This window comes from Alternaria dauci, chromosome 5 (assembly GCF_042100115.1).
Source record: "Alternaria dauci strain A2016 chromosome 5, whole genome shotgun sequence".
In the NCBI taxonomy this organism is placed as follows: Eukaryota; Fungi; Ascomycota; class Dothideomycetes; order Pleosporales; family Pleosporaceae; genus Alternaria; species Alternaria dauci.
Window position 1 is genome coordinate 1,851,212 of NC_091276.1, and position 25,703 is coordinate 1,876,914.

A 25,703-nucleotide genomic window follows, 5' to 3' on the forward strand; every position below is an offset into this window, starting at 1 on the left:
CAAACATTGTGCTTTCCCACCACCCGTCCTGCGTGAGAGGCATCAGCCGCCTTCTTACTGGTCTGCGTCTGCCACCCCGCGTTAGCCTATTCGCTACCTGCCTTATCTACCGATTTTGTGCTTCGAGCAGTTATCAGTTGCCGCTGGCCACGGAGAAAGAACGTCATAGCCATCAATCGCCTACATCCGGCCGGGGGAAGCTGGTGACGAATCCAATCTATTTCTCTGCTGGCTTCAAGGGCGATTGCCAGCGGCGTCTCTATCCTCCCACCAACTGTTCCCCACCCACATTCTTTGTTTTTGAGCTAGAGCCCTAGGCGCATCCGTACCAAAGTACCATTGACCCTCGATCCTCGGCCCGTTGTCAGAGACAAACTCTTTACCAAACTTGAACACTAATATTCGCCCCCAGACTCGATTCAAATACCAGAGCAGCAGCTCCAAGTCCACGCCTCGAGCGACCCCGCCACACTCCCACATCGATACCGCGACCCCACTACCACCACCAACGAACCCAGAAATTCGGCCTTTCGCCGATATAATGGGTCGGGTCTCGTTCGCCGAAGATACAAAGTTGCCCCAGGAACCCCAGACCGAAGAGGAGCAAAGCTCGGTATTTGCTTATCAAGATGGCCCCGAGAACAAGTCTTGGGCAGGCGCACTGCCCTTGAAGCAGGGTCTGTACGACCCGGAGCTTGAGAAAGATGCTTGCGGTGTCGGTTTCGCTGCGTGAGTGATGGCAACTAGCTTTGGTGGGAGAGGCAATGGCTGACAATGGCGTAGTCACATCAAGGGCAAGGCCAGCCACAAGATCGTCTCCGATGGTAAGAGCGAACAGCTCACGGAACGGATGGATTAGAGTGCTAACGAATATTCAGCCCGTTCGTTGCTATGCAACATGACACATCGAGGAGCCGTTGGCTCCGACGCACGCGATGGTGACGGTGCAGGTGTAATGACCTCCATCCCCCATCGCTTCTTCCTCAAGGAGTTCGAGCGCGAACAAGGCTACAAGCTACCATCGCTTGGCCAGTATGCCACTGGTAACCTTTTCTTCAAGCCGGATGCCACCATCTTGGATGAGACCAAGGCCATGTTTGAGGACGTTGCAGACCAGCTCGACCTGAGGGTGCTCGGATGGCGAACAGTGCCCCGCGATTCCACACTTCTTGGACCCGCGGCACTCTCGCGAGAGCCCATCATCCTCCAGCCGTTTGTCGTCCTAAAGTCCGCCTACGGTGACGCCCGGGAGCCCAAGGCTGACTTCCAGGAGAAGTACGACAACGCATACTTTGAGCGACAGCTGTATGTCATGCGAAAGCGGGCTACACACGTCATTGGCCTTCACAACTGGTTCTACATTTGCAGCTTGTCAAACAAGAACATTGTCTACAAGGGTCAACTTTCTCCAGTTCAGGTCTACGAGTACTACCACGACCTGCTCAACGTTGACTACGAGGGTCACTTTGCTCTAGTGCACTCTCGTTTCTCTACCAACACTTTCCCTAGTTGGGACCGTGCTCAGCCTCTGCGATGGGCTGCTCACAATGGTGAGATCAACACGCTGCGAGGAAACAAGAACTGGATGAGGGCCCGCGAGGGTGTCATGAAGTCTAGCCTCTTCGGCGAGGAGCTTGATCTCCTTTACCCCATCGTCGAGGATGGTGGTTCCGACTCTGCAGCCTTTGACAACGTCCTTGAGCTGCTCACCATCAACGGTGTCCTGTCACTCCCAGAAGCAGTCATGCTTATGGTTCCAGAGGCATGGCAGGGCAACCACACCATGGATCCCGCCAAGCAAGCCTTCTACGAGTGGGCTGCCTGTATGATGGAGCCTTGGGATGGTCCTGCTCTCTTCACTTTCTCCGACGGACGATACTGTGGTGCCAACCTCGACCGAAATGGTCTCCGTCCTTGCCGTTACTACGTCACCGACGACGACCGCATCATCTGCGCATCTGAAGTTGGTACCATCTCTATCGAGCCAGAGCGCGTCGTACAGAAGGGTCGTCTGCAGCCCGGTAGGATGTTGCTCGTCGACACTGTCGCTGGTCGAATTGTCGACGATGCCGAGCTGAAGCAGACCGTCTCAGAGCGTGTCGACTTCCGTTCCTGGATCCAGAAGAATCTGCTTACTCTCCCCAAGATTGTTGAGCAGGTCAGCGCAAAGGGTGTTGATCTTTCACACTCGCTTACCGAGACCAAGCTACACGAGGACCCTCGTCTGCGAGCGTTCGGCTACTCTCTTGAGCAGGTCAGTCTCCTTCTTGGCCCTATGGCTGCCGACTCCAAGGAGGCTCTTGGATCCATGGGTAACGATGCTCCTCTGGCTTGCTTGGCTACCCAGCCTCGTCTGCTGTACGAGTATTTCCGTCAGCTTTTCGCCCAGGTCACCAACCCTCCCATTGATCCTATTCGTGAGGCGATTGTCATGTCTCTGGAGACATATGTCGGTCCCCAGGGTAACCTTCTAGAGATGGACGAGTCACAATGTGGCCGTCTACTTCTTCCATCGCCCATCCTGACCCTCGAAGAGTTCAAGGCGCTGACCAACACCCACACTCTCCACTCTGACTGGACCGTCAAGTCGATCGATATCACATTCCCCAAGAGCGAGGGACTCGATGGCTACATGAACGCTCTCGACCGCATTTGCGAGGCTGCCACTGAGGGCATCAAGGCCGGCGACAACATTCTTGTCCTGACTGACCGCGCTGCGTCTGCCGACCGCGTTGCCGTATCCGCCTGCTTGGCTACTGGTATGGTTCACCACCATCTCGTCCGCAACAAGTGGCGATCCAACGCTGCTCTCGTTGTCGAGACTGGTGAGGCCCGTGAGGTCCACCACATGTGTGTCTTGGTCGGATACGGTGCTGATGCCGTCTGCCCGTACCTTGCTATTGAGTGCATCCTGAAGATGCACCGCGAGGGCGTCATTCGCAGGAAGCTCAGCCCCGAGCAGCTCATCGACAACTACAAGCACTCTTGCGACGGTGGTATCTTGAAGGTCATGAGCAAGATGGGTATCTCTACCCTTTCATCCTACAAGGGTGCTCAGATTTTCGAGGTTCTCGGTCTCGACGACTCTGTCGTCGACCGATGCTTCACTGGAACTGCTTCCCGTATCAAGGGCATGACATTCGAGCTGATTGCTTCCGACGCTTTCGCTCTCCACGAGAGGGGCTACCCGTCGCGCGCCATCGTTGAGGTTCCCGGTCTTGCTGAGACTGGCGAGTACCATTGGCGTGACGGAGGCGAGCCCCACGTCAACGACCCGACTGCCATGGCGAACATCCAGGATGCCGTCCGCACCAAGAACGACAAGTCGTATGAGGCCTACTCTATTGCCGAGTACGAGCGCATCAAGGACTGCACCCTCCGTGGTCTCCTCGACTTCAACTTCGATGACCGTGCCCCCATTCCCATCGACCAGGTCGAGCCCTGGACCGACATTGTGCGCCGCTTCGTGACCGGTGCCATGTCCTACGGATCCATCTCGATGGAGTCCCACTCTACCCTTGCTGTTGCCATGAACCGTCTTGGCGGTAAGTCCAACACTGGTGAGGGTGGTGAGGACCCGGAGCGCAGCTTGCGTATGGAGAACGGTGACACCATGCGCTCTGCCATCAAGCAGATCGCTTCCGGACGTTTCGGTGTTACCTCCAACTACCTTGCCGATGCCGACGAGCTCCAGATCAAGATGGCCCAGGGTGCTAAGCCTGGTGAGGGTGGTGAGCTTCCTGGCCACAAGGTCTCTGGCTCCATTGCTAAGACCCGTCACTCCACGCCTGGTGTCGGTCTCATCAGTCCTCCTCCCCACCACGACATCTACTCCATTGAGGATCTCAAGCAATTGATCTACGATCTCAAGTGCTCCAACCCCCGCGCTCGTGTATCCGTCAAGCTCGTCTCCGAGACTGGTGTCGGTATCGTCGCTTCTGGTGTTGCCAAAGCCAAGGCTGATCACATCCTCATCTCTGGTCACGACGGTGGTACTGGTGCCTCCCGATGGACTGGTATCAAGTACGCCGGTCTTCCCTGGGAGCTGGGTCTTGCCGAGACTCACCAGACTCTTGTTCTCAACGATCTGCGTGGTCGTGTCATTGTCCAGACTGACGGTCAATTGAGGACTGGTCGTGATGTCGCCATCGCCTGCCTGCTTGGAGCTGAGGAGTGGGGCTTTGCTACCACGCCTCTTATCGCCATGGGTTGCATTATGATGCGCAAGTGCCTCGAAATTGACACTGTCGTTCGTACTAAGAAGGGTCCCAAGCTGATCAAGAACATTGAGGTTGGGGATTCCCTCTTTGACATGGACGACCATGAGGTACTGTGTACCAGCACCGCAGATCCTGTTCAGGGCGAGCTGCGCAAGATCAATTATCAGCGCTTCAACTCCAACGTCACTGACTCCATCATTTGCACTCCGGATCACGAGTTGCTCCTTGTTTCCTCTGCATGTGTTCCATCATGCACAAACAACACAGTCACCTGGCTATCCCGCTGCGATCGTCACGAGCCCAGACAAGAAGTTGGGGATCTTCATCTTGAGGCAATGACGGATGCCTTCTATCGAGATCTCATCGATGAAGTCGATGAGACGGTTCTTGACGATAGGGACTTGCATTCTTACGCTGACCGGGTCCTGGAAGAACATTTTCATGAGGGACATGAGACGCACTCGACAATAATTGATCGGTATCTGAAGATTCTTGCTGAGCAAGAACTTGATGACAGTCCCGACGTTTTCAGAGAGGCCCTTCATAACCACATCGACATGTATTGGCGCGGACGTGGTGAACAAGTCATGGGACCTCTTGATGATGAAGAGACTGAGCAAGATGAAGAGATTGATCGTTCCTCAATCGTCTTTGACGTTGGGGATGCTACCATCTCCAACACTACATTCCCCAGCTCTGATCCTCTCGGTTCGGAATATGATGATGGACGCCTTCCATCGTCAGATGCTGCTATGACAGATGTCAATCCTGCCACTTCCAATGGAATGGCAACCTCTGAGCTGAGTATCGACGTCGTCGATTCTGATAAGTTCTCGAAAGTACGCCAGTCTATCAAACATTGCACATGTGGTGGTATGCGCAAGATATTCAGAAGCTTTGCTTCTCCAGCACAGGCTCAGCTTGTGCATTCTATACTGCTATCCGAGCATCATCATCTCGTTGATCCTCAAGTAGTGTATAATGGAGAGTTTTTCTCTTTATCCGTCGACAAGTTTGAAGGTCTCTGCAACAAAGAGGTGAAGAAGACACACCTCAAGCTCTACCGCGCACCCCTTCGTTTTGTGCCTGCTGCTCTGTCTGGACCGGCCCCTACGCTGCCAGTCGATCCATACTTCTTAGGATTATGGGTTGGCGATGGCATTGCATCCTCTACAGAAATTGCCTCGTCCGATCGCGAGACACAAGTCTGGCTATCTCAACTGGTCCGCACCTTGAATGGACAGCGTCCAAGTGGGACTGCACCACTCAAATTGGCAGCGCACCGAACATCAGCTGCTGGAACTGTTTTGCGCAATGGGTATACCACCAATGCCGATGTCTACGGATACAAGATTGCTTCGACATACCAGAAAGAGGGAGGCATCTTCTGGAATCCTGTGCTTCAAGGCCTTAAGGATCTGCGCCTCCTGAATAACAAGAAGGCCGGAATTCCCCGTGAAATCATGAACGCGAGCGAAGATGACCGACTCGCATTCATTGCTGGGTTGATCGAAGCCGACGGTTGCTATGTCAAGAGTCACAACTCCTACCGCGTCATCCAGATGGGAGATGATCACAAGAAGATCATTTACGATTTCAAGGACCTCGCTTTGTCCTGTGGGATTGCTGTGACAGGTGTAGATATCCAGCGCAACAGCACTTGTTCATCCGATACACGCACCTTCAAGCGAAAGGACGGAACTACTCCAGATACGTACGTCGTGTATCTTGGAAAAGGATCTGAGAAATTTCAGCATCATCTCAAGCTTCCACGCAAGCGGATGACATTCAAGCGAGAATACTATAACCAGGATTGTCGGCCGATCAGATCCATCGAGAAATTGAACGGTACCTATCGCGGAATCGAAGTTTCAGGCCACCAATTTCAGCTCGAGAATCGCACGATCGTTAGCAATTGTCATCTCAATACCTGCCCTGTCGGTATCGCTACTCAGGACCCTGAGCTCCGGAAGAAGTTTGCCGGCACGCCCGAGCACGTTATCAACTTCTTCTATTACATTGCCAACGAGCTCCGTGCGATTATGGCCAAGCTTGGTTTCAGGACCATCAACGACATGGTTGGTCACTGCGAAGTGCTACGCATCCGCGATGATCTCCGTACGGCAAAGACTGAGAACATTGACTTGTCTCTCATCCTGACTCCTGCGCACACCCTTCGCCCAGGTGTTGCCACTTTCAACGTGCGCAAGCAGGACCACCGTCTCCACGTCCGCCTTGACAACAAGCTCGTTGCTGAGTCCGAGCTTGCTCTGGAGAAGGGTCTCCCCGCTCGCATTGAGTGCGATGTCGTCAACACCGACCGTGCTCTTGGTGCTACCCTCTCGTACCACATCAGCAAGCGCTACGGTGAGGCTGGTCTGCCTCAAGACACCATCCATGTCAACATCCGTGGTTCTGCTGGCCAGTCTTTCGGTGCTTACCTGGCACCTGGTGTCACTCTTGAACTTGAGGGTGATGCTAACGATTACGTTGGCAAGGGTCTGTCTGGTGGTCGTTTGATCATCTACCCTCCCCGCAACGCCGTATACCGTGCCGAGGAGAACGTCCTCATTGGTAACGTCTGTCTGTACGGTGCCACTCGCGGTACTTGCTTCTTCCGCGGTATCGCTGCTGAGCGCTTCTGTGTCCGTAACTCGGGTGCTACGGCTGTTGTTGAAGGTGTTGGTGATCATGGTTGCGAGTACATGACTGGCGGTCGTGTCCTTGTTCTTGGCTCTACTGGACGTAACTTTGCTGCCGGTATGTCTGGTGGTATTGCCTACGTCCTTGACATCCATAAGGATTTCGAGCAGAAGGTCAACCAGGAGATGGTTGAGCTCTCCGGCATCGAGGAACCAGAGGAGATTGCCTTTGTACGCGGCCTCATTGAGGACCACCACCACTACACCGGCTCTGAGCTTGCTGCCCGTATCCTCCTCGACTTCACCCGCGCACTGCCCCGCTTCGTCAAGGTCATGCCTGTCGACTACAAGCGCGTGCTCCTGGAGGAGAAGGCGAAGGCTGCCGAGAAGAAGAAGTCTGAATACCCTCTTCCTCTCCTCGCTGGCAATGCTGTCCGCGACGCCCACGAGGAGTCTCGCAACAAGGAAGCTGAGGCCGAGGTCAAGGAAAAGAAGAAGAGCGACCTCCTCGACATTGAGGAGAGTGTCACTGACGCAAAGGCCGAGAAGAAAAAGGCGCTCGTCCTTGACAAGACCCGCGGTTTCATGAAGTACCAGCGTCGCTCCGAGAAGTACCGCAACCCGAAGACCCGTACTCGTGATTGGGCAGAACTCAGCCAGCGTCTCAACGAGGACGAACTCAAGTACCAGACTGCGCGCTGCATGGACTGCGGTGTACCCTTCTGCCAGTCTGACACTGGTTGCCCAATCTCCAACATTATCCCGAAGTGGAACGAACTGGGTAAGTGCTAAGTGTCTTCCTTTACATTATACATGATGCTAATCGTTTGATAGTTTTCCAGGGTCAATGGCGCGACGCCCTCAACCGCCTCCTCATGACCAACAACTTCGTAAGTGACACTGTGACAGCTACACACAAGACGTCTACTGACTTCATATAGCCTGAGTTTACCGGTCGTGTTTGCCCGGCTCCTTGCGAGGGTGCCTGTGTTCTTGGCATCAACGAGGACCCTGTGGGCATCAAGTCAATTGAGTGCGCCATCATTGACCGCGGTTTCGAAAAGGGATGGATGATTCCTTCGCCACCCCAGACCCGCTCTGGCAAGACTGTTGCCATCATCGGTTCCGGTCCTGCTGGTCTTGCTTGTGCTGATCAGCTTAACAAGGCTGGCCACACCGTCACTGTCTATGAGCGTGCCGACCGTGTTGGTGGTCTGCTCATGTACGGTATCCCCAACATGAAGCTCGACAAGAAGGTCGTTCAGCGCCGTGTCGACTTCATGGCCGCTGAGGGTGTCAACTTCAAGACTGGTGTCGCCGTTGGCGAGGAAGGTCAGACCAACCTCGAAGCTCTCCGCAAGGAGTACGACGCGGTTGTCTTCGCCACTGGAGCTACTGTCGCCCGTGACCTGCCCATCCCCAACCGCAACCTGGACGGTATTCACTACGCCATGCAGTTCTTGCACAAGAACACCAAGTCTCTCCTGGACTCCGACTTGGCTGACGATGCTTACATCTCGGCCAAGGACAAGCACGTTGTTGTCATCGGAGGTGGCGACACTGGTAACGACTGCATTGGTACCTCTGTTCGCCACGGTGCCAAGTCTGTCGTCAACTTCGAGCTGCTGCCCCAGCCCCCGGCTGAGCGTGCTCGCGACAACCCATGGCCGCAATGGCCCCGTATCTTCCGAACTGACTATGGTCACAACGAAGTCAAGACTCACATGGGCAAGGATCCTCGTGAGTACTGTGTCATGTCCAAGGACTTCGTCGACGACGGTAACGGCAAGGTCAAGGGTATCAACACTGTCCGTGTTGAGTGGACCAAGTCCGCCTCTGGTGGTTGGGACATGAAGCACGTCGAGGGCAGCGAGCAATTCTTCCCTGCTGACCTCGTCCTGCTTTCCATGGGTTTCTTGGGCCCTGAGCAGCGTGTCATGAGCGACGTTATCGAGCTTGACGGCCGCAAGAACATCAAGACCCCTCCCGGCCACTACAACACCAACCTGGCAGGTGTCTTTGCTGCTGGTGACTGCCGTCGCGGTCAGTCTCTTATCGTCTGGGGTATCAACGAGGGTCGCCAGTGCGCTCGCGACGTTGACACCTTCCTTACCGGCTACGGTACTTCTCTGCCCGTCACCGGTGGCATCGTCAAGCGCCCACCCTACGAGGCTATGCACAAGCACCGCGCTGCTCCCAACGAGAAGCTGGTAACTGTCGCCGCTTAGATGAGTCTATGATTACGATTGTTTCTGTACGAAGTAAAGGTGCATGGAAAAGATGGTTATGATAAAAGAGGGGTTTCGGGTATTTCAAGATTTTCTGGCGTTTTGATTCATGTATGCGCATTTTCCCTCGTTTACCTGCACGATACCTTTTCAGTTTGCGGAGTCAGCTGGGCGGCACCTGCAGTGTACAATGTCTTTTGGTTCTATTCATTTCGCACTCAATTTGTATATATAGGCGAATGTTATGTTCAAATCCACGTTCCAGGACTTGCTGTGTGATACTCGTGACGCTTTGGCCGCTTTTTCGCTGTGGTTAGCCGTCTGGCCCTATTGGAAATATCGAACGCCACCTTTGTAGTCGCCTAGGTAGAGTATCACTATACAAAGAAGATTAACTGCTCTCCTTGTAGTTGCCTAGGTAGAGCATTATAATACAAGGAAAGAATAATCTCTCTCTGTAGCTGCGCAGTAGGATGTTCGATTTTCCCTTGTATAGCGTAGGGCGGCAGATGCACAAAGCCAAGATTCAAGATTGGTGACGTCACGCACCTCCGACCTCCAGATTCGCTAGCCTTGGCACCAAGGCAGCACACCAGTCCACTGACCTTCATTGTACTTTGTGTATCGCCATGCCCCGGTGACAATTAGATGGTCAAAATGTTACCCCGTACCGGCTGGCACCAGACGTGTCGTCGCCCTCTGCAAGGGTCGACAAGGTACGTTTACGACGCTGAATCCTGTTGGCGATCATCCCAAACATACTAACGGGTCATCAGGATCGTACATCCGACACTTGGAGCAACATGCAAACCAAGTAGTCTCGGTTGTCGAAGACCGTGGACTGTTCCTGCTCGCTACGTAACTGGACTTCAGGCTGGCGAAGACAACACCGGCCACATCAGCGCAGGACCCAACGAGGGAATCCTCTTCTTCAACAATGTGTTTCCTATTCAGATTCGCAAAGTACTAGGTCTCCCTTTGCCAAGAGTACTAGACCGCCTCATCAGTCCGACCATTTCTGGCACTGACCCGAAAGCCGTCATTGAAAGAGCGAGTGCGAAACGAAATTTACAGATCACGGGCACCCAAGTACTTCCACGTATGCGAGAAGGGGGAGCGTTTGTCAAGTTCACTCACGATGGGAATGCTTCTACTTCTGAGATTGAAAAAGTGCTCCAAGAGTACCTAAGAGAAGAACCGGTCAAGCCATGGTGGAGTCCATGGAAGAGGATGCGCGCGAAGATGGTCAAGGGAAAACCATGGGTTGAAGATCTCATGCGTCTCCCAGCTTCACGTCTGCGAGTTGAATTTGTCTCTGCTGAGGCAGGCGTGCCGGCATCTGAAGCTATCGAGATGAGCCAAGAACAGCTCTTCCAGTTTTTCAGGCCGTACGGCAAGCTATCAGATATCGTCATGCAGCCTCCCGACTCGAAAGTACTCCCCAAGTTTGCATATCTGGACTATTCTACCATTGGCAAGGCCATCATGGCCAGGAACTGTATGCATGGCTATCTCGTGTCAGAAGCTGAAGGAGGCGGCAAGAAGGGCACAATCTTGAGATTGAAGTACGAGCAGAAGATCAAGCCTCGGTATATCAGAGATTGGATCTTCGGCCATCCTCGCATCATCATCCCGATTGTAGCTGCCCTTATCGCTGGCACTGTTGCCATCGTCTTTGACCCGTAAGTCCACAATCTACGTGAACAGCCTAAACTGACAAGAGCGTAGTATCCGAACGTTCTTCGTGAAAGCCCACATCACCCGCAACTTTCACATTGAAGACAACAAGTGGTACCAGTGGATCAAGGGTTACGCCACAGATATCATCCACGGTGGCAAGAAGCGCGATGACGACGACAGCATGGATGCTATCTGGGACGACAGGAAAGATGACATTGAGCAAATCAGAACTTGGTTGATGGAGACTGCTGACACTTTCATCATCGTCCAGGGTCCTCGGGGTTCCGGTAAGCGCGAACTTGTCGTTGACCAGGCCTTGGAGGATAAGAAACTCAAGCTCGTGATCGACTGTAAACCTATCCAGGAAGCCCGAGGCGAGAGCGCCACCATCAATGCTGCAGCATTGTCCGTTGGCTACAGACCTGTGTTCAGTTGGATGAACAGCATATCCGGCATGATTGACATGGCTGCCCAAGGTGCTACAGGTGTCAAGACTGGCTTCTCCGAGACTCTTGACTCTCAACTCAGCAAGATCTGGAACACTACGACCTCCGCCTTGCGACAGATTGCTTTGGACACACGCCACAAGAACGACAAGGATGCGCACTTGGGAGACGACGAGTGGCTCGAAGCACACCCAGAGCGCAGGCCTATCGTTGTGGTGGACAACTTCCTACACAAGAGCCAGGAGGGCGGTATCGTCTACGACAAGATCTCCGAATGGGCTGCCCGTCTCACAACGACAAATGTGGCTCATGTTATCTTCCTGACCAACGACGTAGCATTCAGCAAATCACTCTCCAAGGCCATGCCGGACCGTATGTTCCGTCAAATCTCTCTGTCCGACTGCAGCCCTGAGGTAGCGAAGCGATTTGTTATCAAGCATCTTGACGCCGATGTTGAGGATGACCCAGTTCCAGAGGACGGTTCGCCCAAGAAGCTTCCGTCTGAGCACCGCAACGACCTTGCTGAGCTCGACACTTGTATCGATCTGCTGGGCGGCCGCCTCACTGATCTTGAGTTCTTGTCTCGACGCATCAAAACTGGCGAGACACCCACCAAGGCTGTGCACGAGATCATCGACCAGTCAGCTTCTGAGATCCTCAAGATGTACATTTTTGGCGCAGAGGATGAAAGCGGAAACCGACATTGGAACGCTGAGCAAGCCTGGTATCTCATCAAAGAGCTCGCTCAGAAAGAGAGTCTAAGATACAACGAAGTCCTCATCGACGACATTCTGAAGACTGGTGGTGAGACTGTCCTTCGCGCCCTCGAACAGGCCGAGCTCATTACCATTGTCTCTGGTGCGAACGGGCGTCCATCTATCATCAAGCCAGGAAAGCCAGTCTACCACCCCGCTTTCAAGCGCCTGACTGAGGACAAGGTGCTGAAGAGCCGCCTGGACCTTGCTATCTTGACGCATCTGACAAAGATTGAGAACGCGACGATTGACAAGTGCGAGAATGAGCTGCTGTTGCTGAGCAAGCTAAAGAACCAGCCTGCGCAAACATCTGGGCGCATCAACTATTTGTTGACAAAGTTGATGACTAGTCAGAACAAGGTGGAGAAGTACGAGACGGAGATCAAGGGGCTGAAGAAGGTGCTTGGAAATGAGTACTAGGATTCTGACGGGCCCTAGGCGAGGGTAATACATACAATGATACCATGTCCCTCGAATGCATAATGTTAGGTGCTATGCGTGCAGCCGTGCCGCAATGATGGCATTGTGACCCCACCTGTTCACTGCTACATAGGATGCATTGGCCTCGGATGCCACATGCAGACTCGTACGAGGCATAGCAGTGTCGGGAGATAATAATAGGCAGTCGATATTCCGAGAATATTCCGCTCATGCTGCGGCTAGCCTTGTACGCCCAGGGACGTTTCGTTCTGACATCACCCTGCTGAGGCTAACGTGACCGAGGATCGGGCAGGAGGAAGCATTTTCCCGCGAAGCAGCCGAACGCAGAAGCAAGCTAGCGAGCGACCGTGAGCTCCACCTCGTCCACAACGCGACCTGCCATTGCGCACTTGTCCCTTCTCCACTCCCAGCGGTCCGCGCATCTTCTTGTCCTTCTCATCGCCCTTTGCAGTTCTCCCCCCAAAACCCTTCCTCACATCTCGGCGCAATGGCACCCATAACAGATACCGTGGTCGATGACCTTAAGAGCACCGTCCACAGACTCGAGAAGCGCATCGCCGAGCTGGAGAACAAGCTGTCTGGCCAGAGCGGGGGTGCATCAACGTCGGCAGAGAGCGTCAGGATGATCTTGATGGGGCCACCGGGTGCTGGTGCGTAGTTTGGCTGAAGAGGGTTGAAATGTGGCATTTTTGCTTACACTGGGCCTAGGCAAGGGCACACAAGCGCCGCGAATCAAGGAGAAGTTCTGCGCATGCCATCTCGTACGTCTTGTCCGCTCTGCGTGGCACGAGGCTGCGGTGTAGGAAGCCGGGAATGGCGGGCTGACGGATTGCAGGCTACCGGAGACATGCTACGCGCCCAAGTCGCGGCCAAGACAGCCCTCGGACGGGAAGCAAAGAAGATTATGGATGCCGGCGGTCTGGTTAGCGACGAGATCATGATCAACATGATCAAGACTGAGCTCGAGGGCAATGCCGAGTGCGCCCAGGGGTGCGTACTCTGATGATTTCTTTCTTCCTCTCTTCTGGGTACGTGGGAAAGGCATGCTAACACGGAGCCTGTCTAGATTCATCCTCGACGGCTTCCCACGAACAGTAACCCAGGCCGAGAAGCTTGACGGTATGCTTGCGGCGACCAAGAAGCCCCTCCAACACGCTATTGAACTGCAAATCGACGACGGTCTCCTCGTCTCGCGTATTACCGGCCGCCTCGTTCACCCCGCATCTGGCCGCTCCTACCACAAGATCTTCAACCCACCCAAGGCCCCCATGACCGACGATGTAACCGGTGAGCCGCTCATCCAGCGCTCCGACGACAACGAGGACACGCTCAAGAAGCGCCTCTCGACCTACCACGCCCAGACGGCGCCCGTTGTTGCCTACTACCAGAAGACGGGTATCTGGAAGCCCGTTGATGCAAGTCAAGAGCCAGGCCAGGTGTGGAAGAGCCTGCTCAAGATCTTCGATGACAAGGCCATGGTTGCTGGACGGACAGGTAGCTTGCTCAACAAGGTCGGTCTCAAGAACTAGACTGCGCCTGTTATGTGAGCAGGGGCGTGGTGCCAGACTAGGAAACATTGTTCCACGATACTACGAGTGCCCGAGGGTCGCTGGTCATGTTCGGAGCCACGTATGAGAAAAGTCCACTTTCACGCTTTGGAATGAAGAATGCACATATGGTTTGGATGGGTTCCTTGTACTTGTACAGATGCATACGGTGGTGTGGGTAGTCTGCGGGGACAGCTGTATATTTTCAAATGGCTCTTGCAAGCTCGGTTTTGGTAGTCTACCAAGATCGGAAATGCTAGAGATGTTCACGAAGATACCCGTGGTTGCGAATGTGGCCTTTACTCTAACCATGGTCCGGTGACATGTTTCAGCGACATACCTTTAGTGCCAAGTTTACGCGCATGCCTCGTATTGAACCTGTGAATATTAAATCTGCGCTCTCATGCGAGGAAGCTTCTCTTGCGCCACCAAACACGTGCTCCTACCCGCCTGCCATTCCAACAACGTGTTCCTAGTTGCGCACTCGGCGTTAGCACCACCCAACATCTCCTAACCTCCGGCCAACTGTCTCCCTCCCGAAAAAGTGCCCGGCAACCCTCCACATATTACCCACCCCCGGAGGCAACAAACTACGCTCCCGTACACGCGCATTACCCCAGATTCGCAATTCGACTACGTATCGCCAGATTGCACGAGCCGCTGCCCTAAGCCTCAACCACGAAACGAGACACGCAAGAATATCGCAACTCTGAGTCTCTTGCGACCCTGAATTCAGAAAGGGGAGGAACATATTCTCTATTACAGCATACCACATCACACACACATCACAGCCATGTCAAGTAGATTCAGCAGCCGCGCCGACGCGCGCGACGACCTCTTCTCCTCGTACAACCGCAGCGCCTCGCCCTCGAAAACAAAAAACAAAGCTCGCGCAAGCCCGTACAATGCTGCTGGCGGTGGCTACGGCTACACGCCGCCTTCCTCTGCCGACGAACCTGGCTTCGGCGCGTATCCGGGTGCGAGTGGTGGGAACAGAGCGAATGGGAGCTTGTATCCTGGGAGCGGAGGGAGTAGTTATGGGGGTTATGGTGTAGGAGGGGGAATGGGAAGGGGGAGCGATGATGGAAGGGATGGTGTGTATCGGGCTGCGACGCCGAATTCGAGGGGACAGTATTCGGCGGCTGTGTTGGATGAGTTGGAGAGTCAGAATGATGAGCAGGTTGGTGTGTTGACGAGTAAGGTGAAGATGTTGAAGGATGTATGTTATTCTTTGTCCTCTTTTCTGCGACTGCAGTACTTGGAGAGTGTTGTGCTAACGCCGTCTAGTTGACCCATCTCATTGGCGATGAAATTCGCGAATCTACTACGCTCGCCGAGAAAATGAACGACCAGTTTGAGAACTCGAGACATAAGATCAAAGGCACCATGAATCGTATGTTGAGGATGGCGCAAAAAACAGGCGTGGGCTGGAAGGCCTGGGTCGGCTTCTTTGCCGCGGTCATATTACTATTTTGGTGGGTGTGGTTGGGTTGATCGGGCATGGCAGAAGAGGAGGAAAGGTAGACTGGCGTATGTTTGACGTTGACGATCTATTGACTATAGAGGGGAACGTTTGGGAAAGAGGGTGTTTGCATCGAGTCGAGTCGCATCTGGCATGGTGTAAGGCGTTTGGTTGGAAGTATCGTCCGAATGCTTCAATTACATTCCTATTGTGGTTCTCGACGTGCACTTCAGTTTGCCATGGACCACGTCTCCCTCTGAGGCGCGTATTATATAATCCTTACTACAGCTTTGTACTCAATTGCATGCTCCGAGGATGCTTCCTCAAAAGGCCTACAATTAACTCCGTCCTGCGGATGGTGACCCTCGACGAGACCTATCCTCTCAAATTCTCCGTCATATCCCATGCCATCATTATCTACAGTCGTAGGCTTCTCTCTAATGCGTGAACTCGAATGTGAAGTATGACCATGGAGTATCTACACCTAACAGCTTACCCCTAAGCTTGCGCCTTCCAGCTGGATTGTAATGACTCTTAGGTGCTAGTTGCAGCCCTCATCCACATCGGGTCTCCAAGTTCCAAGAAAATATGATGCCTCCAAAGCTGTGTCGGGCACCCAGCCATCTTATGAGCTAGGAATTCGGAGGTGTGGAAAGGGACGCATCAACCTTTCGGCTTGTGTCTGATGTCCGCTACATGATGCGATCTTCTTAAGCGCTTCTGGCGCGAGGCTGAATCTCTGCCCTGAAAGCAACAATACCTCATGGCGGACTTGTACACCTTTGTTCCGGTTATGGCACAATGAATTGTGGATTTACGTATCAAGCCGGGCTATTCGAGCTGCTAGGAGAGATAAAAAATGCAGTGGTTAACAATGCGTCTCGCGATCGAGCCCTGAGAGGTCACTAAAGCCATTGTAAGGTCGGACCTAAACAGTGTTCAACCACGAACACGACCAGAGTCCTAGCAGCTGCTGGGCTTCACTTTCTTACGGACCACGTTTGTTAATAGAGTGTGGTGGTAAGAAGTTGGAGAAGACGACGCGTCGAGGAGCTGCCGCGTGCTCGCTTAGAGGAGGAAATTCGCGTCATCAACCGACGTCGACCCTTTCAAGGGTCACGATTCCTTTTCGGGCCCGGTTTTGCAACAAGTCGACGTGCCTACTGACCTTTGACTGCCCGAAAGCTTATACATAAAGTTCTAGCTTTTGCGATCTTCCTGCCATATACATACTACCTGCCAGTTTACTGCATCTTGTGGGCTCGATGGAGGAATACTGACAGCCGTCTGCTGGTGAGTACTGGTCACTCGTTACTTTTTGGCAACGCATGCATGCGAGCAGAGAACTGGGTCATCACTATCCAAGTCGAGATGGGTACCAAGTCTGCGACCCCAGAGTTCACTTCGGCCTTACCATGCGTAATTCAGTGGCTCGGCCCCAGCGCAACCCAACGCAGCATGCGACTCGATGGAGCACAACAACCTTGGAAATCAGGGATCCCCCAGACATGCAGCGTAACATTTTGTCCTGGTTTTGCGACTCCAACGGTGACTGGCTCTGTCCTGCGCCTGTTCCCGAGGTGATGGGTGATTACGTGGTCGCTCCATGGAAAACCAGGCGTCGTTTTCGGGCTCTCACGTCTCTCCAAGACTTACAAAGAGAGGTAGCAGCGGTCACAACAAGATATCCCAGAAATTGCATGGGTACGTAGCATGTGGTTGCTTTTCATCTGAGCTAAGCCTGTGCTCGTTTGGAATAACCTGCTGTCGCTTCAGCGTTTCTCAGGTCAGAGGCCAAAACATCGTCGTCACCTGGCCAGACCGTCAACAGTCAAGAAAACACCAAAACTATGCGGTTATCGGCAATCACGATACAAGGTTCCTGCTCTTGACATCTCGCAGCGTCGACAAATGGCAGCACCGCGCTCGCATGCGCCACGCGTCCTGGCAGGGATGACCAAGACACGATGATCTCATACCCAAACAAGTGCGCTAGAAGTCAGCGATCCGCACGGCTATGCGGCTCCACTGCACTAGCCACACTATCTAAAGACAGTAAACATGCGTGGCTGACGAGGCCCAGGAAGGGCAAACCCTACGCTTGTGTGATCAACGGCCGTTCTGTGATGCCAAGAATGCTACGCAATAGTCGTGGCTGACGTTCGTTGGTGTTTGCTCTGACGAAGCAAGGCACAGTCGTGAGTGCCGGGTATATATACTGCAGCATAGAGACCATCACGTTCCATTACTACAAAGCAACAGTTCAACTACCGAGTCTTGCCAGCATCACAGTATCGACTCACTGGGGACCTCGACTGTTCCTTTCGACATACTCCTCTAACAAGCATGATCTTCACACGTCTTCTCTCAATTATCCTGCGCACTGCGCAATGGGTCTTCGCTGCTATCGTCTTGGGTCTATCAGCATACTTTATCTACCAACGATCACGACGCGATGACGGGCCTCTGGGTCGTTTGATCTTCACCATAATCTGGTCCTCGCTTTCCGTTCTCTTCGCAATCATCTGGGCCATTCCCACCAGCTCTAGCATCACTGGGTATACATCCGACCTAAGTGAGTACCCCGGTCCTCTGCGATGACTTGGACAATTGTTAACAACAGTTGCGCAGTATTTACTGCTGGTTGGGCCGCTGTCTTTGGACTGCTTGTTAGCTGGTTCAACGACCGCGGTTGTGGTAGTGCGTGGGCTTGGAGGGGTGTATCTTTTAGCCGCAACGACTCATGTGGTCAATGGCGCGCTGCCCAGGCCTTCTCTTTCTTGTCCATGATTCTTTGGTTGGCGACTGCTATCCTTGGAATCTTGACGGTGCATCGCCTTAACCGCCGTGCTGCTGCGTAAGTTTCTCGTCATTCTCCTGTGAAGCTCTAGCTAAGAACACTGCAGTCGTGGCTCGCGAGTCTAGACGTCACCTTGTCACCCACTACAACCAATCGAGATTGCACCTGTGTAAAGGCTTGACACAAGGTTGCGAGAGCTACCAGCTGTTCGTTGGCTATGCTTGAGCTGTGGTATTGGAAGCCATGCTGAAGGACTCGTTAGCAAGTTTGCTTGCATGCCCATCCACTTACGAATTGTCATGTATATCCTAATCGGCGAGGAGTTGCTCATGGTTTTGTTATGTCTCCTACTTCATAATTTGCATACGTCTTTTGAAATAGTAATACAGCCACGAAATTAATGAAGACCACGTACTCAATCCTTCTACAGGCTGTGTCGCTTTGTATGCTCAAAGGAATTCGGCTGTGAACGTTCCCTAGCTAAGTCATTGAAAGCAGAGTCGTGCGAGGTATTGTGTGTGTAGTACCTTGACTATTACCACGAGTTGTAAGATGTGATACTCGAGAAGCAGCATTGGGCCAACAGGTTCTAATGGCATGCGGCTATTCTATGAGTTGTAGCAAATGTTCTGCAGAGTCTGGCCACCTCTTCGCAAATCGAGTTGCCATGACAGCGGAGCTCAATTCACTCGCCAAACAAGAGCTTGCGATACAGCGGCCGCGAAGAAGAGTGAAAACACACTGCAGCCCTGTTTCCAAGTGCACGTTCAAGCACTCTCATACGATAAAATACCTCCCACCCCTGATAATAATTCTTCTACACCCCCAAGCAACTCACATTCTCGACCATCAACTCTGCACCAGATTGAACATCGAGACCTACTTATAACATCGATCAAACCATACACACATCAACCCACCCACCATGTCTCAAGACAAGACCAAGACCAGCAATACAGACAAAGTCTTCGAGAGTATACACCGTCGACTATCCAGCTTCGGGGAATCCTCGAAGACTGCCAAATCGCCTTCTGAGACAATGTCCTCGGTCGCGGACCAATTGGGTTCTTCTCACGGCTCCACGCCGTTGAGCTCAGTCAAGAGCGATACTAAGCGCCGAAACGACGAACGAGACACGCGACTCATCTCTCTCGACAAGCTGATGGACGGTACCACGGTAGCCGACAAGGATAGGCACTGGTTCGAGAAGATCAACATGGCTGTCCGCGACAAGATGAATTCGTCGACTTACGACCCTTCTCATGACTACGAACACATTCAACGCGTAGTCATAAATGCACATCGCCTCTGGCATGCGGAGAAGGATCGCGATGTATTCCGGAACGTCGATCCCCTGGTTGTCTACGTCGCGGCTATGGTGCACGACGTTGAAGACAGGAAGTACCTCTCGGATGAGCTAGTCGAGATGAAGACGGACGAAGCTATCCAGGAGCAACAGCGGGTCTGCATCGAGTCGTTCATCAGGAAGGCTGCACCTGAGTGTCCGCCATCAATCTGGGGTCCTGCTTCGCATGTTGCGTCCCTGGTCTCCTTGACATACGAGACTCGGAACCCGGCTATGATTGCCCAGCAATGCGTTGCCTATCCTGCCCTCCAAATTGTTCAGGATGGCGACCGTCTCGATGGTCTAGGCGCAGTGGGAGTCGTGCGTGGGGCAGTATACGGACCTGCAACACAGCCACGTGGTACGGGCACGGTTCGACGGGTTGTGCATATAGTCGACGAACGCCACGCTCGATATGTGGAAATGATGAAGACGCGCGCTGGAAAGAAGGAGGCGGCGAAACGCTGGGAAGCCATGAAGCAAATTAGAGATCAGATTGTGCAACAGGCGAATTGCGAGGATGTGCTGGAGTGGATTTAGGACCGACACCTATTCTGCAGAGGCGAATGAAGAAGTAGGAGAGATTTTTACGCATTTATGGGTGGATATATAGACTAGGATAATGAAGAGTGCTCGTTGAGTTGAGAACAGTGGTTATAGCAATATGAAATGAAGTGCTGCATTGGTTTGTTCTGTATATGAGCCGGAGTGAAAGCGCAGGCAAACTGCTTAACAAACGATGATAAATTCATGGCAATGATTGTCAATGGAAAAGCAAAGCCGCCAGAGCCTATCCCAGAATGCCGGCGATGAGTTGTGTTGGTGTTGGTGTGCAACTGCGTCCACAGCGCCTTCCCAGAGCGCGCTCACGCTAAGCGCCCAAAGCAGACTAGCGGCTCGCTTGACGCCCACCTGCCGCGAGAGTGATTTCTCGCAACTGAGCAGGCACATCGAACTTTCAGACTCCGACCAGCTCGACATCAAGCCGCCAACATGTCCGCCAACTCTCTGAACAAGATCGCGCCCAACAGCCCGTCGAGGCAGAACCCCTCTGAGATCGAGACCAGCATCGCCAGCGCAAGTGTGCCCGTCAATTGCACGTGGGCGACGACAGCACTAACCGGCACGATAGGCGTTGACTGACCTCGAGAACAATGTCCCCGACCTGAAGGCTTCCCTGCGCCCTCTCCAGTTCGTCTCTGCTCGCGAGGTATGAAGTCCCGAACACCACAAGCGCTATCGAGCGTCGCCTACACCACACCTACACCCATACCCATACATTGAAGAGGCGGTGGGCACTGGGCAGCAACATCAAGCTGACACCAGGATTCTTAGATCGAGGTTGGCCACGGACGCAAGGCTATTGTCATCTTCGTCCCTGTTCCCCTTCTGTCCGGATGGCACAAGGCCCAGCAGCGGTATGTTCCCTCGAGTAACGAGGGCCGTTCTTGTACTAACAATTGTCCAGTCTCACCCGTGAGCTCGAGAAGAAGTTCTCCGACCGCCACGTCCTGATCGTTGCCTCCCGCCGCATTCTCCCCCGCCCCAAGCGCTCCAACCGCTCGCGCACCAACCAGACCCAGAAGCGTCCCCAGTCCCGGACTCTTACCGCTGTCCACGACGCCATCCTGACCGACCTCGTCTTCCCTGTCGAGATTGTCGGCAAGCGTCTCCGTACCCGTGAGGACGGCAGCAAGATCCTCAAGGTTGTCCTTGACGAGAAGGAGCGCGGTGGTGTCGACTACAGGCTCGACACCTACAGCGAGGTCTACAAGCGCCTCACTGGCAAGGGCGTCAACTTCGAGTTCCCCCAGAGCCAGCAGACCGACTACTAGACGTAGGTGCGGGTTCGTTGGGTTTGATCGATCTCGTTATATCTACATGGGTCAGGAGTACGGCAGGGCTTCGGTTATGCGTCATGTACCGGCATCAAAAGGAATGAGAATGAGATGATATGAGCCTGTATTAGGCACCCCTTCAAGATACCACTTGCAATTGATTTTCTTTTAGTGTGATGGTGCTTCTACTTTGGCACGCTCGTCTGTCTACTGCCTGTCCAGCTCTGGGTAATGCCTAAAGATGCCCATGCTGAACGGCTTCCGCCTGTCGCTACTCAGGTACTCTTTGATTCCCTTGGTCTCCTTTATGCTGTTGTAAAAGGTTCCAAACAAAAGCAGGTAGTCCTTCCTCCTGGCCTCTATTTCCTTGGGGAAGGCAAACTCCAATCCGGTCAGCACATGCCAGATGGTAAGGTCGGCATAACTGAGACTCTCTCCAACAAGGAACTTGGCCTGTCCCTGGGCCTCATTGCCCTTGAGCACACGCTCAAAGAAGTTGAGAAATTTGGGGATGCGCTTCTCGCGGAATTCGGCTGCCTTCTTTAGCGACTCCTCCTTCTGGTCCTCGTAGTATGCGCTGATGGCAATGGGATGGTGCGTGTCATGGGCCTCGTTGTTGAGGTCCAGCGCCGTCAGAGCATGCGACAGGATCCACGCCCTCTCTACCTCGTCTGCGCCACTGAGACCAAGCTTATCGCCGAGGTAGGAGAGGATGGATGGCGTCTGGTAGATGATCAGCGCGGCGCCGTTCTTGCCTTCGCCGGGAATGCGCAGAGCGGGCGGGGAAAACGCAGGAGGGTTGCCGTCGGAGCCTGTCGAGGACTGGTCGAAGAGGGACATCATCTCCTTCATGCCTACGAGATTGTCAGCCATGGCAGTATAAGGTGCGTGCTATGTGTCTGTGACGCATACCGTCTTCAGACTCGTTGCAGACATCTTTGTACGAGACGCCTGCTGCTTCGAAGGCTAGGCGAATGAACTCCCCACGTCCTGGAATGCCCGGCCAGTACAACAGCTCGTACGGAGGCTGGGTACGTGCCTTCTTGTTCGCAGACATGATGGTGGTACGGTATCGAATCGCGATGGAGCGCTGGTTGTAGTGTTTAGGTAGCTCTCTCGGAAGCTATCGAGGGTGCAGAGAGGTCAGGAGGAGATGCGAAGCATGCAATCGCAAAAGCTGCCCCGAGGGCCCGTTATAAGTAGGACAAGAGTACCCCATGTCAACTTTACGCGAAATTACCGCTCGAGGCACTACTCGTGCAGCTGGTTTGGCGTCATTGTGGGGTTGAGGTTGGTTCAGAGGTTACTGTGGATGCTGACATCAGGCACGGAATTGCACCGAGACCGAGGAATGCGAAGTGACCACTGCTACGCGTTGTCCGCGATTAGTCACCATAATGCATCCTCTTTACACAACAAATGTCCGTCAAGCTCTAATCATTCGCTGTCAAGAGCTCAGTCGCTATGATGGTTCTCTCACTGGCGCTACGCTTGGTCCGACGCGCTTCCAATCCGTCATAGTGAGCTCCAGAGCTACAGCCAGCTTAATTGTTTGAATTTGTTCAAGGACATTCCGTCAGCACACCTGCAGACACTCTGCAAGCTCTAGAACATTCTTCCCTCGCCGTGCCATCAGGCTGTGTGTTGTCAATAGTATTTTGTGTCACACGAGAGGGCAGGCAGCGATACGCTCGCCTGTGCCTCCCATAGCCCACTGTTGCAGCTCATGCACGAAAAGAGCTGCGCCCTGTTGGGAGAAACAGCACATCCACTACACATCTGCCAACCGCATGTTTGCCAAAGCTGTATGAGAACCTCGACGCTTTACACCATCTCTTCCTATGCGACCACCGTCCCAATTCTATTCACAACAAAGCGCAGTAAAGCTGCGTGTTCGAGTGTGTCTACACAAGGTAGATGTGATCGCCCCGCGCTGCACTCTTCCAGTCTAGACTTCCCGCCCGGACCCTCTTCCACCCTGCACACGTTACCTCGAGTGCTGCCTTCAGCTCTCCTTACCCGCCCTGAACCACGGTCGATCACTTTCTACTCACGACACCAGGCTCTCCGTCATCATGGCCAATTACAGCGACTACGACCGGTTGGTCCATCAGATGCAAACCTTTCGCGCATCCGATGAGGCCAGAGAGCATTTCGTTAGCGTACGTATCGCCGAGTCGCGTGTTCGATCGCGCGGCAAACGTTGACAACTAAAACAGGAAATTCTAGCAAAGTATCAAGCCTTGTCCGAAGAACTTGGCAATTTGAAGAATGATTATTTGAGTGAAAGAGATATCAGGCGTAACTATCAGAGAACCGTTGAAGAGAAACAGGGTTTGGTGGGGGATTACGAACGTCAGCTTGTGCGTTACTCGCTGCAAATTCAGCCTTGCGCATTTGTGTGCTGATCCAGCTTGCAGGAAGCGAGTTCATTTGTATTGGCACTTATTGATGGGGATGGAGCTATCGTAAGTATTTCCAAACCTCCGAGTCTGAATCTTCCAGTTTGTCCTGGCAACTGTACATTTCAATGCCGGCCCGTGCACGGCCGGCCGATAACACCCACGCGATATCGCGGCCGAGCCAGCCTACCTATGACCCCAATTGTTGACTGTTCCTCTGCAGTTTCAAGATGCGTTACTTCAAGCTGCCGGTGGTGATGGAGGGTCGGAAGCTGCATCACGATTGTATCATGCAATGCGCAACCATGTTGCTTCGCTCTACAACAACTCCGGCAACTGGCCGATTATGGTCCAAGTCTATCTAAGTCTCGATAAACTCGCCCAAAAGTTGGCGTCAGTGGGCCTTCTTCGAAATCCACAGGAATTGCGAGGCTTTGCACAGCGTTTCAGCGTCAATCAACCCTTATTTAGTGTTATCGACGTCGGTCATGGAAAGGAGAGGGCCGACCACAAGATTAAGGGTACTGCACTCCTCCCGCTCCCAGTGACTAGCGTTAACATGTCTTCTGTAGAAATGCTCCGTACCTTTAGCGAGAATCCCACCTGCCGTCACATCGTCTTCGGTGGTTGTCATGATGCAGGATACCTCCTAAATCTCGAACACTTCAAACACAATACCGCCAGAGCTGGTCGGATCACACTCCTCGAGACTACGCCAGCTTACCGCGGATTCTCGGAATTAGTCAATTTCAAGCGCACTCGGTTTGACGACGTCTTCAGGAATGAGTCACTGCCCGATTATACACCTCCGCCCAATGGCTTCGGTGCCGTACAGTCGCCCGTGCAATCTGTAGCACAGCCTCAGCCTCTCTCTCGGTCTGTTACGAACGAAAACAATACGCCGCCCGCATTCACTCCGAGGGCTTCGATGGTGTCCCCCTCGCCCAGTGCCACTCCGGTGTCAGCCGCCGCACCTAGTGAATCTAACGGAGACTCTTCGTGGGGTAAGTAACAAAGTACACTTGTGTCAAGTATGAGATGACTCATGGCTAACTGAAAAACTGTAGCCACTGTGGGCAAATTTGGTGTCCCTGAAACCGCCAATATTTCCATCGCACCGACTACGACTGCTACTAAGAACAATACTAAGAAGAAGTATGCTTATTACAACAAAGCTGGACAGCGACTTGACGAACCGCTACCACCGAAAGATCCTTCCGCTGCTGCTTCGCTCGAAGCACGCATGAAGAAGGTAGGCAAGAAAATGTGCAATCACTGGCACCTTGGCGGCCATTGCGAGAACGGAAAGTTCTGTCAGTTTCAGCATGAGCCGAAGCTTACTCCGGCTGAACTGAACGCTCTGCGATACAAAACACGTAGTTTAGCTTGTAAGAACCGCTACTGTGAGAATATCGACTGCTGTAAGTACACGTTGGTTAAAGGGGATTCAAGCATCTACCACCGTTGCGGCCACCTCGGTAGATACTTACGGTGACGCTAACGCCTCAGTTCTAGATCTCGGCCATCAGTGCGCCCTTGAGCGCGATCAAGGATATTGCTCATTCCCTGAGAACTGTAAGCACCATGGACATGAGAAGCGGCTGAGCTTTACTAACTCCCTATCTCCCTAGGCCATCTTCGGGCTACGCACGGTATGGACAGGGTTAGGCATGTTAGGTACGACAAAGACGGCAATGAGGACTATGCCCCTTAGTGGGAGTAAGCTGGCCATGAATAAGGGTTGTGTTGTTGTTGTATCAATTCAAGGTCATGCTAACGTGGAGAAGACGGTCATGTTGTCTAGATAGTACTAAATTGTTAAAGATATTTCTTTATGACATTACATTCTTTGTGCTTGAGATGGGTTCTTATAGTGTACCGGAGCGTTGAAACGCTC

The 25,703-nt window shown here is 53.2% G+C and overlaps 9 protein-coding genes across 9 annotated transcripts; 8 read left to right on the top strand and 1 right to left on the bottom strand.

Annotated features, from left to right (window-relative positions):
• Nucleotides 1–541: 541 nt before the first annotated feature.
• On the top strand, nucleotides 542–9,090 carry ACET3X_006094 (uncharacterized protein; the record flags this gene model as incomplete). Its single annotated transcript, XM_069452267.1, has 5 exons — nucleotides 542–729; nucleotides 784–824; nucleotides 879–4,229; nucleotides 6,096–7,576; nucleotides 7,804–9,090. 5 exons carry the CDS (start codon nucleotides 542–544, stop codon nucleotides 9,088–9,090), a joined length of 6,348 nt encoding a protein of 2,115 aa, XP_069306454.1.
• A 657-nt stretch (nucleotides 9,091–9,747) lies between these two features.
• On the top strand, nucleotides 9,748–12,391 carry ACET3X_006095 (uncharacterized protein; the record flags this gene model as incomplete). The annotated part of the gene is made up of 3 exons (XM_069452268.1): nucleotides 9,748–9,806; nucleotides 9,867–10,772; nucleotides 10,819–12,391. 3 exons carry the CDS (start codon nucleotides 9,748–9,750, stop codon nucleotides 12,389–12,391), a joined length of 2,538 nt encoding a protein of 845 aa, XP_069306455.1.
• Nucleotides 12,392–12,899: 508 nt separating this feature from the next.
• Nucleotides 12,900–13,941, top strand: ACET3X_006096 (uncharacterized protein; the record flags this gene model as incomplete). Its single annotated transcript, XM_069452270.1, has 4 exons — nucleotides 12,900–13,062; nucleotides 13,121–13,173; nucleotides 13,248–13,402; nucleotides 13,479–13,941. 4 exons carry the CDS (start codon nucleotides 12,900–12,902, stop codon nucleotides 13,939–13,941), a joined length of 834 nt encoding a protein of 277 aa, XP_069306456.1.
• Nucleotides 13,942–14,752: 811 nt separating this feature from the next.
• Nucleotides 14,753–15,453, top strand: ACET3X_006097 (uncharacterized protein; the record flags this gene model as incomplete). The annotated part of the gene is made up of 2 exons (XM_069452271.1): nucleotides 14,753–15,178; nucleotides 15,247–15,453. 2 exons carry the CDS (start codon nucleotides 14,753–14,755, stop codon nucleotides 15,451–15,453), a joined length of 633 nt encoding a protein of 210 aa, XP_069306457.1.
• Nucleotides 15,454–17,627: 2,174 nt separating this feature from the next.
• ACET3X_006098 (uncharacterized protein) lies at nucleotides 17,628–18,643 on the top strand. Its single transcript, XM_069452272.1, has 3 exons — nucleotides 17,628–17,996; nucleotides 18,053–18,278; nucleotides 18,328–18,643. Exons 1-3 carry the CDS (start codon nucleotides 17,768–17,770, stop codon nucleotides 18,344–18,346), a joined length of 474 nt encoding a protein of 157 aa, XP_069306458.1. The 5' UTR covers nucleotides 17,628–17,767; the 3' UTR covers nucleotides 18,347–18,643.
• A 503-nt stretch (nucleotides 18,644–19,146) lies between these two features.
• ACET3X_006099 (uncharacterized protein) lies at nucleotides 19,147–20,106 on the top strand (the record flags this gene model as incomplete). Its single annotated transcript, XM_069452273.1, has 1 exon — nucleotides 19,147–20,106. The coding sequence occupies one exon, from the start codon at nucleotides 19,147–19,149 to the stop codon at nucleotides 20,104–20,106; it is 960 nt and encodes a 319-aa protein (XP_069306459.1).
• Nucleotides 20,107–20,559: 453 nt separating this feature from the next.
• ACET3X_006100 (40S ribosomal protein eS7) lies at nucleotides 20,560–21,401 on the top strand (the record flags this gene model as incomplete). Its single annotated transcript, XM_069452274.1, has 4 exons — nucleotides 20,560–20,643; nucleotides 20,699–20,776; nucleotides 20,902–20,984; nucleotides 21,035–21,401. 4 exons carry the CDS (start codon nucleotides 20,560–20,562, stop codon nucleotides 21,399–21,401), a joined length of 612 nt encoding a protein of 203 aa, XP_069306460.1.
• A 210-nt stretch (nucleotides 21,402–21,611) lies between these two features.
• ACET3X_006101 (uncharacterized protein) lies at nucleotides 21,612–22,727 on the bottom strand (the record flags this gene model as incomplete). Its single annotated transcript, XM_069452275.1, has 2 exons — nucleotides 22,317–22,727; nucleotides 21,612–22,258 (listed from the first exon to the last, which is right to left on the bottom strand). The coding sequence occupies exons 1-2, from the start codon at nucleotides 22,459–22,461 to the stop codon at nucleotides 21,612–21,614; spliced, it is 792 nt and encodes a 263-aa protein (XP_069306461.1). The 5' UTR covers nucleotides 22,462–22,727.
• Nucleotides 22,728–23,479: 752 nt separating this feature from the next.
• Nucleotides 23,480–25,520, top strand: ACET3X_006102 (uncharacterized protein; the record flags this gene model as incomplete). The annotated part of the gene is made up of 9 exons (XM_069452276.1): nucleotides 23,480–23,566; nucleotides 23,624–23,767; nucleotides 23,825–23,872; nucleotides 24,030–24,327; nucleotides 24,379–24,810; nucleotides 24,874–25,058; nucleotides 25,107–25,227; nucleotides 25,322–25,381; nucleotides 25,438–25,520. 9 exons carry the CDS (start codon nucleotides 23,480–23,482, stop codon nucleotides 25,518–25,520), a joined length of 1,458 nt encoding a protein of 485 aa, XP_069306462.1.
• Nucleotides 25,521–25,703: the final 183 nt, after the last annotated feature.